Genomic DNA, 13,298 nt, shown 5'->3' with positions numbered 1-13,298 from the left:
AACAGTTCTCTGCTATCTGACAAGACCAGTCCAGTATCTGAAGGCTTTGCCACATTCTTTACTCTGGTGGGACTCTTCTTCAGGAATGGCTTCTCTGTTGTGTAGTGTAATGGGCCTTAGGTTTACACTGAAGGTCTTTCCAGGCTGAGAATACTCATAGGATTTCCTCAAGTCTGGACATGCTGGTGCTTAGTCAGGACCACTGGTGTTCCACGGTTTGTTTTATTAGGGAGAGATATTTTTAGATCACTCATTTTAGACTGAGCAGCTGCTTCTTTTATTAGTTTATTACAAGTAGAAATTGTACACTAGGTAAGGGAATATTTCCCACTCCCAGAGCAGTGACAGAAGTGAACTTCAGGGCAAATTCTCCCAAGTGTCTTAGGTCCCTTTATCAGAGAGATACTCTGGCTTGGCTTGAAGCACCGTAAGCTGATTCCTCAAGGGGCTTCTCCCTCACTTGGCGGTGGAATTCTGCAAAACTCTGCTTTGAAATGGACTCCTTGTTTAGGGCCAGGAGTCACCATCTGAAAGAACAGGTTGATCATGAAATTAGCATCTTTTTCCCTAGAGGCAGAACGAAGTCAAATGTAACAAATGAGAGCAGCCTACAGAGAGAAATCACCTAAAACATGGCTTTTTATATGTGGAAGTTCTAAGTAAGAGTATATACTTGCTTTTTCATTAATTTCTACTCTTTAGTATTTTCTTCTTTTTCCTTTCTTTGGGTTATTTTCCTGTTCCTTTTTTTTTTTTTTTTTTTTAATTTTTTAAAGTAATCTCTACACCCAAGATGGGGGTAGAACTCATGACCCCAAGATCAAGGGTCGCATGCTCCTCTGAGCCAGCCAGGAGCCCCTTTCCTGTGCTTTTTTAAAAGTTCTCAAAAATGGATGTTTACAGCATTTTCTTCAGCTTTTGTTCTTTTCTAAATATAGCATCTATATTTTTTAAATGAAATAATTAACCTAAGAAGCTTAAAAAAGTACCTGGCACAGACTAGGTCTCAATAAATGGAAGCTATTACTGTTAGTATGATATCACTAATGTAAAACAGGAGAAGTAAAATAGGAGGAAGGGACTGGGAAGGAGACGCAACACTTATTGAAGACCCCCTGTGAACATAACATATAAAGCAGATTAGAGAGGCCATCACATCAACAAAGCATTTTACTTTCTCTCTGGAGAGATTATAGAAATCTCAAAGCTGGAAGGGATATCAGAGACTATTTAGCCTGTCTCCTTTATATATAGAAACTGAGGCCTAGCTAGGTGGTGTTTGTCTAGTATAATACAGTTACTTAGAGGTTAAAAACAGGTTGAGACCAAGGGCTCTTAGATCTCACGGGGCTCTTGGATCTCACCTTTAAAGTTTTTACCAGTGTAAGACACTGGCTCTTAGAGCCCAATGTGGTACATAAACAACCTTCATTTAAAACTCTCATTTTACAGTTAGTAGTTAAGAGAACAGATTGTCAGGTTAGACTTCCAGTTTCAATTCCTGGTTCGATCGTTGCCTAGCTGAATGACCAAGTTTTTTAATGTCACTGTTCCTCCATTTCTTCAGCTGTGAAATGGGAGTATAGTAGTATGTATCTCGTATCATTGTTTTTTATTGAGAAAAAAATACATATAAGGCACTCAGAAAAAGCCCTGGCATAGAAAGTATTCCATAAATATTGGCCATCATGGTAGATATACTATCTCCATGGAAGATTTTCTTAGTTACTTATTGCCATCTTTGTAAGGATCTTTTTCCCCACCATATAGTTAAGAAGCTTGGTCATTTGACCTGCTTTGGCTAATGAACTATAAGCGGAAACAACATACACTCCTCCTGAGTATATGCTGTAGAAGCCATTGTGTGGCCCTACCATTGTTTTTCTTTCCCTCCTTAAGCCTGGATCCCGGAGTGGAGAGAATGTATTGCAGAGCTGCAACTGACCCATAGCTGACACACAACATAAACAAGAACATGTTTTGTACTGTAAGTAACTGAGATTTGGGGCAGTAACAGGGCAGGGTGGGGAGGCAGTTTTGGTAACATAATACAAATCTAGTTGGTCATAAGTAGCCTAAGTCAACTTGTACCATTTCACAGCACTTCGGCGCACCAGCTGCCAGGTGTCGCAGTGGTCAGTTAACACAGGCAAACAGGAAAGTAACAGCTAAGCCTTTCATGACTTACTGCACTGGTGTTAGCAAGACGCTTCACAAGACAAAGTGCTGGCAGCTGCAGTGTTCCCTTCTTAATCCATGAACAGTGCCAGGCGAGGGTTAGGTGAATCAGCACAGGTGTGGGGACTGTCTCACTGCCAAGAGAGCACTAAACAAAAGGGTCCAGTCATTTTATGGACCTGGGGGCCAGGAGGAAGAAGAGGGGAAAAGGCTGGGAATGGAAAAGTACTGACTACTGAGTCCGAGTGGGGAAAAGTGTCTTCAAGTTCCCTCTACCCCAATAAGGGAGTCTTGGCAGAGTTGCTTAGGCAAGGCCCCCAGTGACAGGCCTCCAGATGGAGGTGCCTGGGCTAGACAGAGATGTCTAAGAGCACTACTGTCCAGGCAGTCTTGAATCCTTGAGTGCAACTCAGACTGCATGCATTAGCTGTGCCTCAAAGTCTAGTGTGGGAGGGCAGCTTTCCCCTTACGAGGGGTAAAGCATTTATAATTGCCTATAATCAGGTCTAAAAAAATCACACACAGAAATGAAGCTAGACTCCTCAGGTAAGATGATTTGTTCCACTGAATACCTAAACATAATGTAAAGGTACAATAATTAGGAAAAAGTGGTATTCATGCAAGGAAAGGCAAATAAACCAATGGAACATAACAGGGAAACCAGAAACAGATCTACGCATATATGGACTATTGATATATGACAAACGAGCACTGTACAACAGTGGGGGAAAAAGAGAGTCTTTCCTATAAGTGATGCAAGATAAACTGGATATTCACATGGGAAAAGAATGAAATTTAACTACCTCATTCATACATAAAATCAATTTCAGCCAAATCACTATATTGTACATCTGGAACAAATAGAACACTGCATGTTAACTACAATGAATTAAAAATTTTTTTAAATCAATTTTAAATGGGTTATAGATATAAATGGAAAAGCAAAACTAAGACTTTTTTTTTTAAGATTTTATTTATTTGAGAGCAAGAGAGTGAGAGAGAGCATGAGTAGGGGGGAGAGGCAGAGGTAGAGGGAGAAGCAGACTCCCCATTGAGCAGGGAGCCCTACATGGGGCTCGATCCCAGGACCCTGAGATCATGATCTGAGCTGAAGGCAGACGCTTAATCAGCTGAGCCACCCAGGTGCCCCAAAACTGTAAGACTTTTAAGGAGTAAATATAGATCAGCCTCATGATCGCAAGCAGAGAAAGAATTCTTCAAAAGATACACCAAACAAAAAGATACAAAGAAAAAGATAAACTGGACTAATAAATTTAAAAAACTAATGCTCATCAAAAGGCATCATTATTAAGAAAATTAAAAGGCAAGCCATAGAGTTGAAGAGGGTATTTGTATTTTCTGTGAAAGGGACTCTCATTAAGAATATGTAAATAATTCCTACAACATGTATAGGCATCTATCCATGAACTTTCCATAAAGAACACCAACCAACCAATAAGCACACAGTGAGCTTATCTACTTTTTGTCCAAGAGAGATGACATCTCTCAAGGCTAGCAGGGGCATAAACAATACGAACAAGCGGCCTGGGTAAGAGTGTGGCCAGGGTCCTGCGGTGCTAGCCAGCAGGACATGCAGGAGTGCAAGAGGCCCAACAAGGGCTGTCTCCTCCCAACAATGGCATAGAGTTACAAGGTAAAATGCACTTCTCACTACATTTCAACACTAGCCCAGAGAGGATGTTTCACACTTTCAAGCATAGATAACAAGGAATCTCACAGTCTGGCCCCCAGCTGTCTTCAGTGTGATCTGTCACTATTTCCCTACTGTATTCTATAATCAGTGAAAACCTCCCTCATTTCCCCCCACATACCTTTTTTTTTTGTTTTAAGATTTTATTTATTTATTTGAGAGAGAGAGAGAGACCGCATAAGCGGGGGTAGGAGCAGAGGGAGAGGGAGAAGCAGACTCCCCACTGAGCAGGGAGCCCTGTGCGGGGCTCGATCCCAGGGCCCCAGGATTATGACCCGAGCTGAAGGCAGACGCTCAACTGACTGAGCCACGCAGGTGCCCGCACACACGTACCTTTTAGCATGTGATTCCCAATGTATCTTCCTGTCCCTTTTCCTGTGGCTGAAGAACTCACTCTTCATTTCTTCCCTTCTCTGAGGACTTTTCAACCCTTCCACCAGTGGTTGTTACACCTTCAGTGCCAAGCCCTCTGTACAAACCTAGTGGCTTTATCACTGTAATTACTGTTTCCTATCTGCTCCCTTCCCCCGTCCCCAAACCGACTGTAAGCCCTGGGACAGCAGGGTGATTTTTTCATTTATCTTTGTATTCCTAGTGCCTGGCACAAGGCCCAACCCACAACAGATGATCATTAACACCTTACTTTGAGCTCACAAGAAATAACCATGTTACATGCATCCTGATCTCCTAACACTATATTCTTCAGTAAAAGAAATTTTTTTTTTTCTCCAGAATATCTGCTCCTTCAAAGTCTTCAGAATACTCACCACTTATTGCTTAGGATTCAGCTGTGCTGGTTTGGGGTGGGATATAGCATCTCTTCAGTGCTGATCCCCGAAGAGTCTGTCTGCAAACCTCCACCCTAGGGACAAACCAAGACATTTGGGGCCAAAGAGGTAAACACTAAAAACACTAATGATAACAATACAGAAACAGGGTGGCAGGGAACTCTCTCTAGGGCAGAGCAAGGAGCAACCAGTCTCCTTCAACTGTCAAAAGGCAGAAAGAAGCAGGGCAAAGGAATTCACACTTTCAATCCAGCATAGCAAAGACAATTTCCTAGAGTTTTGCTGAGGCCCTCAATTTCTGCCTTTAGGTATGTGCCTCACTCTCTCTAGCATGCCCCATGCCCCAGGTGAGGTCCTGTTTCCTCAATTTGAGCGCCATAACCATGACCTTCTGTGTTCAGCCCCCATGTCCATGTCTACAGTTACCTGGGCAGAGGGGTTAAGCACTATCTCAATACCAGAGACTTTGTGATGTGCTTTTCCACATGCATCTTGGACCTCAGTGATTGATGGCACAAGTTGGTGCAAAGCTTCATGGACCCCAGTGTATCTATGGGCAGACTGGACTGAAGTGAGAAATCCTGGGAACTGTGCATCCCTTTACAACACAGAGTCATCCTACTCTGAGGAGTGAACATCATTTCACCTTCCCAGAGAATGTTTCCTTCTGCCTATCCACACTGTGGACCAAATCAATCTGCATTTTCCATCAATTTGGTATTCATCTTCAACCTCGAGGGATTTAGTTTCAGGGACCAAAAGAATTTCAGGCCTGTTACCCAGGAGTTAGAAATCACTATTAATATAAAAAAATAGTAACAAAGTAATTTTAAAGTCCAGATCTCTTTCCTGAGTTTCGTATGTGCATATATAACTTCTGGGTTTTAGGCCTGGGGATGGGGTTAGAAAGCTAGGGTACAGTTTGATGAACAGCTCTTCTGGGATTTCCACAGACATAAAAAAGACATTTTCCAAAGTAAACTCAATAACTTTCTACCACTTCTCGAATCTACCACACTCTTGGTTGATATGAGGCATCAAGCTTCAAGGAGTCACTCAAATAGATCCTTGAAAGTCATCCTAAAACCAATGCCAACTCAACAGTTTCCAAGTTAGTCCCATCCTCATACCCTCTTGAATCTGCAGATGCCACACTGCACTTTGAGAAACACCAAATGCAAGGGTTTGGAGCACCTGAAGCTTTTAGAAAGGCTTTTTGTTTTTGTTTTTAGTTCAGAAAGCTCCGTCAAGTGTAGGGGTTTTTTGGATCAGTAAGTCAAAATGCCTGGGATTTTGTTGGCAAAGCAAGAATGACCCTGAAGAATTATCTACTGGATTCCTACCTAAAAAGAGGCAGTGTACCCTCTGCCAAGGAAGTTACTAACCCAACTATCTAATCACTCCTGAGAGAACAGAGGTACATCCAAGGCAAAGAAAGGAAAACCAATTGGTTAGTATTTCCAGAAACAATGAGAATATGTGGTTCCTGTCCCACCAATCAACACTACTTCCGATTTCAAAACTTAATAGGTTTCACCCATAATACTGGCAGCAAAAACAAAAGGCTTGTACATGAGAAAAATAAAAACAATGTTTGAATTACTGACGTTTGCTCTTACTAAACCAAAACAAACTACATTATAGTATATATTTAAAAGGCTTTACCTTATGAGTTGTAAAGTGGCATTCTCAGTAGATGTGATTTTAGAACTTTAACTAGTCACCATTCTGGAGTCATTTTCATTGACTTTTTCACTTCTTCAATATTCTAAGGGACCAAGTATCAATTAAAACACTAACTTTTACCATACCCTTCTTTTGGTGTTAACTTCTGATACAAAAAAGGCCTTTGGAATATCTTCACCACATAAATCACTGAAGACACTTTCCTTTGCCATGTATTTTCTGGTGTTTGGTAAGATTTGAACTCCCACGGAAAGCTTTCCCACACTCATCACACTCATACGGTTTCTCTCCAGTGTGGATTCTCTGGTGATGGATAAGGGTGGAGATTTGGCTGAATGCTTTCCTGCATTCTCCACACTCATAGGGCTTTTCTCCAGAGTGAATCCTCTGATGATTAATAAGGGCGGAGTTCACGTAGAAGGCCTTCCCACACTCCTTACACTCATACGGCTTCTCTCCTGTGTGGATTCTCTGATGTTTGATGAGGGCTGAGCTCACGCTGAAGGCTTTCCCACACTTGTCACACTCATAGGGCTTTTCACCAGAGTGTATTCTCTGATGTTTGATAAGGTCTGAGCTCACGCTAAAGGCTTTGCCACATTCATTACACTCATAGGGTTTCTCTCCATTGTGGATTCTCTGATGGATGATCAGGTGTGCCCTCACACTGAAGCCTTTCCTACATTCATTACAAGTATAGGGCTTCTCACCAGTGTGGATTCTTTCATGCACAGTGAGGGTTGAGCGCACACTGAAGGCTTTTCCGCAGTGATGACACTCATAGGGTTTCTCTCCAGTGTGGATTCTCCGATGTCGAACAAGGCCTGAGCTCTGAGCAAACTTCTTTCCACATTCACATGTATACCGTCTTTCGTCTGTGGGCCTGTCCTCAGGCCTTTGTACCTGGTTCATATACTGAGAGGTTTTTTCATACTTGGGAATCTGAAATGTATCCCTCTTATATATGCTGGCAATCTGCTGGTGTGGGTCCATCCTTACAAAAATCTTCCCTTCAGAATCGCCACCTTATTCATACCTCTGGCCTTGATTCCTGAAATAATAACGAACAAACTTTCAACTGTAATTTATTCCCTGCTGCTAAAGCAACAGGGCAGGATACAGACTTAACTAGAACTCTCAAACATGTTTGAGAAACCCAGGACACACCACTTGTATGACAGCCAGATCAAATGTTTTATTTAGTCTCTACGCCGTAACATATCACAAAACTAACAGAATGAACATCTGACTCAAACTATTTAAAATTTACCCTTCATAAAGGTATCTAAAGCACAGAATCTGAAATATAAGTGAATATAAAAATAATACATAGTTCCTATTTAGACATACTTTTTATCATATTTAACTAAATTGGGACACAAGACAGGAACTGAAGAGATCTGTAGACAGTAGAGCAGATGAAGGATAGAGAAAGCAAAAGCAGCAGAAATTCAACAGATAATAAGTTGGTAACATCACTGACAGCTGTGTTTTTACCACTCACGGAAGTCCAACTATGCGGGCTGTCAGAGAAACCGGGGGTAAAAGCAGCTCCACCTGCTCCACCACAGCTGTAGCTGATGGGGCAGGACAACACCTGGCCAGCAGGGATGCTCTGTCTCCCGTGGAACTGTGGCACAACAGACCCCTCACCTCTCCAAAGAACGGGGCTCCTTTGGCCCGTTCCATATTTACAGTTCAGACCAACGTGCAGAAGCTTGGTGGATTGTGACCTCTCTCTTACCCCTGGGAACAAACCCAATTGTCTCCAAACTTGATAAAACTTCTGCCGCAAACTCAAATTACATAAATTATCTCCTCTCTGCCTCTTTCATTTTACAAATTGTCTTATGTCTCAGCAGTAGCAAGTGGACCGTATGTACCCTTGATATGATGAGAATGGCACTTCATCTTTGAGGTCTTCCTCCCCAAAACCTTTAACGGCAGTATAATAATGAGAAAAACATCGGTCAAATCCCAAATGAGTGGCATTCTACAAAAAAACCGGACTCCTCAAAACTGTCAAGGTCCTCAAAGACAAGTCTGAGAAACCATCACACCCAAGAGGAGCCTAAGGAGATGTGACAATTAAAAGTAATACGGTATCCTACATGGGATCCTGGAACAGAAAAAGGACATTAGGTAAAAATGAGGAAAATATGAATAAAGTATGGATTTTAATAATAATCAACAGTAATTCAGTTATTTATAAGTATATTAAACTAATGTAAGGTATTAATACGGGAAACTGGGTGTGGGGTATATAGGAACTCTCTGTACTATCTTCAAAATCTTTCTATAACTCTAAAATGTCCAGAGTACCCAGAAACTATTCTAAAAATTTTATTTAAAAATCTGTCTATGCCAGGAGCCTGGCTGGCTCAGTCACAAGAGCATGCGACTCTTGATCTTGGGGTCATGTTGGGTGTAGAGATTACTTTAAATAAACTTAAGGGGCACCTGGATGGCTAAGTGGGTTAGTGTCTGCCTTCAGCTTGGGCCCATGTCGGGCTCCTGGCTGAGGGGGGAGCCTGCTTCTCCCTCTCCCCACTCCTTGTGCTCTCTCAAATAAGTAAGATCTTTTAAAAAATAAAATAAACTTCAGGGACGCCTGGGTGGCTCAGTCAGTTGGGCATCTGCCTTCAGCTCAGGCCATGATCCCAGGATCCTGGGATCGAGCCCCACATCGGGTTCCTTGCTCAGCGGGGAGCCTGCTTCTCCCTCTGCCTCTCCCCCTGCCTATACACTCTCTCTGATGAATAAATAAAATCTTTAAAAAAAATTAAAAAAAAAAAAAACTTTAAAAAATTTGTCTATGGGGCACCTGGGTGGCTCAGTCAGTTAAGCATCTGCCTTTGGCTCAGGTCATGATCCCAGGGTCCTGGGATTAAGACCCACATCAGGCTCCCTGCTCACTGGGGAGCCTGCTTCTCCCTCCCCCTTTGCCTCCCCACCAGCTCCTGCTCTCTTCATAAAATCTTAAAAAATTAAAACTTAAAAAAAAAAACAAACACATGTGGCCAACAGACACATGAAAAGATGCTCAAGGGGCTCCTGGGTGGCGCAGTCAGTTAAGCGTCTGACTCTTGGTTTTGGTTCAGGTCCTGATCTCAGTATCATGAGATTGAGCTCCGGGTCAGGCTCCTTGCTCAACGTGGAGTCTGCTTAAGTTCTCGCTCCGTCTCCCTCTGGCCCTCCTGCTTGTGCTGTCACTCTAAAATAAACAAATAAATCTTAAAAAAAAAAGATGCTCAACATCACTCATCATCAGGGAAACTCAAATCAAAACCACGGTGAGATACCACCTCACACCCGTCAGAATGGCTAAAATTAACAAGTCAGGAAACAAGAAATGTTAATGAGGATGTGGAGAAAGGGGAACCCCCCTACACTGTTGGTGGGAATGCAAGCTGGTGCAGCCACTCTGGAAAACAGTATGGAGGTTCCTCAAAAAGTTAAAAACAGAGCTACCCTATGATCCAGCAATTGCACTATGTATTTACCTGGAGAATATAAAAACACCGAGTCAAAGAGATACATGCACCCTGATGTTTATGGCAGCATTATCTACAATAGCCAAACTATGGAGCCCAAATATCCGTTGACTGATGAATGGGTAAAGAAGAAATGGTGTGTGCATATATACACAATGGAATATTACTCAGCTAGAAAAAGAACAAAATCTTGCCATTTGTAAAGACAGGGATGGAGCTAGAGTGTACTATGCTAAGCGAAGTAAGTCACAGAAAGACAAATACCATAGGATTTCACTCATAGGTGGAAGTTAAGAAATAAAACAAAGGGAAAAAAAGAGAAGGAGACAAATCGAGAAACAGACCCTTAATTACAAAGAACCCAGAGAGGAGGGGCGTGGGGAATGGGTTAAATAGGTGATGGGGATTAAAGAGTGCATTTGTCACGATGAGTATCAAATTATAACACTGTATGTTAATTAGCTGGAATTTAAATAAGAGTTAAAAAATGAGTCTGTTTTTGAGTAGGTAATATACAATTGAAGAGTCAAAATTCTCTAAGAAGACAAGCAGGAAGTCTTCCTTCCACCACGACCCTCCCGTTTCCCACCCCGGAAGGAAGCACTTTTACTCGCGGGTGGTGTCTCCGAACGTTTCTTTACGCAAACGGGTGTTTTTTAGGCGTCCGGCTGCCCTCCCGTGGTGGGCGGGTCCGGAGGCTCCCCCCAAGTGTGGCGCACGCGCAGCGCCCGCCGCGGCGTAGGCGCTGAGCCGTTTCTGTGACGCTGCCGGGCCGCGTCCCCTGAACAGCGGCTTCCGGGCAAAGGCTCGCTGCTGTCGGGCTCTCCCTCGGGCTCTGGCCCGGCATCCGGAAGGCGCGGTCCGGGGAGGCTCGTGGCTACGCCGCTATCAGCGGCCAAACGCGGGGAAGCCGCGGCCCTCCGCACAGCCCCGGGGCTGCCGCTTCTCGCAGCGGAGTTACCGGCCCGGCCCCGCCGCCAGGCGCCGCCTCTTCCCCTCGCAGCCCCAAACCGCGCGCACTTCCGGCAGCGACAAGGCACACACGTATTTTCTCTGAATACACGGCCTTAAGCTACAGGTGTGTGTCAGGTACCCTTCCGGTACCCGACGGCTTTGGGCTAACGTTCTGAGCTCCGGGGAAAGGCCATCGAGGAGGAGGAGAGGCGTCCGCGCTCATCTTTCCAACGGGAGAAAGGGGCCGGGCGCGGCGAGGGACCATGCACCGAAAATGCGAAAGAAAGGCGTTTCAGCTACCTTTTCTTTGAGGCGAAGAGTTTTCAAGAACACCTCAGGAGAACTGCCAAGGGCGCCGCGGCTACCAGGGCTGTCACGCCCCGCACCCTAAATCCAGCCCCGTGAGGGGCGAGCAGGGTCGGCCGCCCCAGAGGAGCGGCGGCCGGGGGCGCGGGGACGTCGCCGGGGCGCGCGCCCCCCTTCCCCGAGCCGAGGAGGAGCGGGCGGAGGCGGCAAAGGACACGCGGCTGAGCCAACGGGCTGCCTCAGGGCGCACCCAAAACCCGGGAGCACGCACGTCGGGGCGGGAGCACGCACGTCGGGGCGGGAACAGAGACACCGCGCCGCGCGCCGGGCGGGCCGCTCTAGGGCCCCGGAGGTTCCCTCTCGGTGGTTCCGGAGCCGGCACCGGACGGGGTTCTGTTGACTTCAAACAAGGCACTGTAGACCTATCTCCTTTACTCCCGCAAAGATGACGGTACAGTCCTCCTCTCACATGTATGAAAACGGAAAAGGAGACAGATTTTTCGAGGTTGGACAAGGAACCACACAGCAGAGAGGAAATCTGAACCTAGATCTATGCACTCCCAAATCCTTCCACTTAGCACTCAGAAATTACTTCTTAATTTGTAAATTTAACACTATTCCAATAAAAATACAAACTTTTTTAGAAGTAGATTTTAACACTCACACAGATAAGTAAACAAGCAAGACTGGGAAAACTGAAAAAGCAGGGTAATGAAGGAGCACTTGTTCTAAATGATCTTTAACAGATTATAAAGTCTCAGTGGTACAGTGTCCTACTGTGAGGGGGACACACAAATGGTACAGAATAGAAAGTCCAGAAATAGATGCAATCAGAGGGAGAAACTTAGCACAGAATAAAGGTACTAAATCAGTAAGAAAAAGATGAGTAGACTCCTCAATAAATGTGTGGTGAGAACTAGGTAATCATCTGGAAAAATGTTAAACTGGATTTCTTCCTTGGTCTATACTCAGGCAAATATTCCAAATAAATTGAAGTTGTGTTAAAATGTAAACTATAAAAAGTACCAGAGGAAAATGTGGGAGGTCTTTTAAACCCTCAGTATGAGAAAGCCTTTCTAATTATGAACCCAAATCCAGAGGCAATGAATGAAAAGATTGATACATTGGGGGTCCATACAGAGAATCAAAATTCCTGCAAGATAAAAAAAAAAAACAAACCACCACAAGCAGTCAAAGGTAAGTAAAAAATGGAGCACACATACACAACTTATGTCTCAGACAACAGGCAGTAAACGTGGAACTCTCGAATAATAACATACTGTGGAAATGGCAGCAGTGCACTGGGTGCCCTCTTGCTCCACCCTCACTTTGAATCAGATTCTGCTGAATTCATAACGACACCCTTACCCTGATCTTGTTATATAAGTTAAAAAAAAAAAAAATTCTCCCGAGGTCCCTTACTTCCAGAGCCTTCCGAAGACCACAGAATGTCAAAGTTTAACACTTACTACCCTCCTGCGGGGTAAAGAGTCCCTGTAGTTGATATTTCAATGGTGTATTCCTGGGTAGGAGCTGGAGGGACAGTGGTTCTCCCTTTGCTCCCGGGGCTGGTATTTCTTGATAGATTACTTCTTAAATGCATGCGAGAGCTGGGACCTGGAAAAAAATTAAACACATGAAATCATGAATATATCACTGTATAAACAGAGGAATCAAGAGAGCAGACCCATCCCAGGGAGATAGGGAGAAAAAGAAATAATGACAACAAATATTCAGATACTACTTATGTATCACAAACTGTTCATGTAATCTTGGTAACAATTCTAGGCAGGTGCTTTTTATCATCCTCGTTTACATTCGAGGAAATGCAGGCACAGAGAGATTAAGTGATTTGGCCACAATCACAGGTTTAGACGTACACGTCCCAAAAAATAGAAGAAGAAGAAGACACATACGTAAGAGACTAAACGTTTTACGAGGACTTGATACCTCTCCCTTCCCCTGCTGCTGTCTGGGTTCATCCCACTCAGCCACCTTCCCGGCGACGCCCCGCCCCCACGCCGGCCCCTCTCCCAGAGCCGCCCGGCCCTCCTCAGGCCTCACGGTTAGAAACTGGCCTCAGCCACTGTCAACCGGGCTGCTGGAGCCAGCTGAGAGGCAGGAGCTTTCTGGTAACAGAATTCTTAAAACCAGCGAAAACAAGCCCTCTGCGTCTGCCAC

At 44.3% G+C, this 13,298-nt stretch overlaps 2 protein-coding genes across 5 annotated transcripts in view; both read right to left on the bottom strand.

Annotated features, from left to right (window-relative positions):
* Positions 1-253: 253 nt before the first annotated feature.
* LOC148164212 (uncharacterized) lies at positions 254-12,675 on the bottom strand. 2 transcript variants are annotated; one of them, XM_088024190.1, is made up of 4 exons: positions 12,587-12,675; positions 6,343-9,577; positions 4,657-4,751; positions 254-527 (listed from the first exon to the last, which is right to left on the bottom strand). In XM_088024190.1, the coding sequence occupies exon 2, from the start codon at positions 7,354-7,356 to the stop codon at positions 6,550-6,552; it is 807 nt and encodes a 268-aa protein (XP_087880316.1). In that variant the 5' UTR covers positions 7,357-9,577; positions 12,587-12,675; the 3' UTR covers positions 254-527; positions 4,657-4,751; positions 6,343-6,549. The 2 variants fall into 2 exon arrangements, with proteins under 2 accessions (XP_087880316.1, XP_087880315.1); XM_088024189.1 differs by having other exon boundaries at positions 6,343-7,414; positions 12,587-12,672.
* The window catches only part of ZKSCAN8 (zinc finger with KRAB and SCAN domains 8), a 35,537-nt gene continuing 22,492 nt past the window's right edge, over positions 254-13,298 (bottom strand). The window contains exons 7-10 of one of the 3 annotated variants that reach the window (XR_015768414.1): positions 12,587-12,734; positions 4,657-4,751; positions 2,189-2,326; positions 254-527 (exon numbers count right to left, since the gene is read on the bottom strand). The gene's annotated coding sequence lies outside the window, so the exon portion shown is untranslated. The remainder of the gene's footprint in view (positions 528-2,188; positions 2,327-4,656; positions 4,752-12,586; positions 12,735-13,298) is intronic. The other 2 variants (XR_015768413.1, XR_015768415.1) reach the window with 2 other exon arrangements.

The sequence above is a fragment of the Eumetopias jubatus genome, unplaced genomic scaffold (assembly GCF_037043125.1).
Source record: "Eumetopias jubatus isolate StellerSeaLion01/CBP00866 unplaced genomic scaffold, mEumJub1_p1.0 scaffold_6, whole genome shotgun sequence".
Classification (NCBI taxonomy): Eukaryota; Metazoa; Chordata; class Mammalia; order Carnivora; family Otariidae; genus Eumetopias; species Eumetopias jubatus.
The sequence above is the reverse complement of the archived record's forward strand: the minus strand, read 5'-3'. Positions and strand labels throughout refer to the sequence as shown.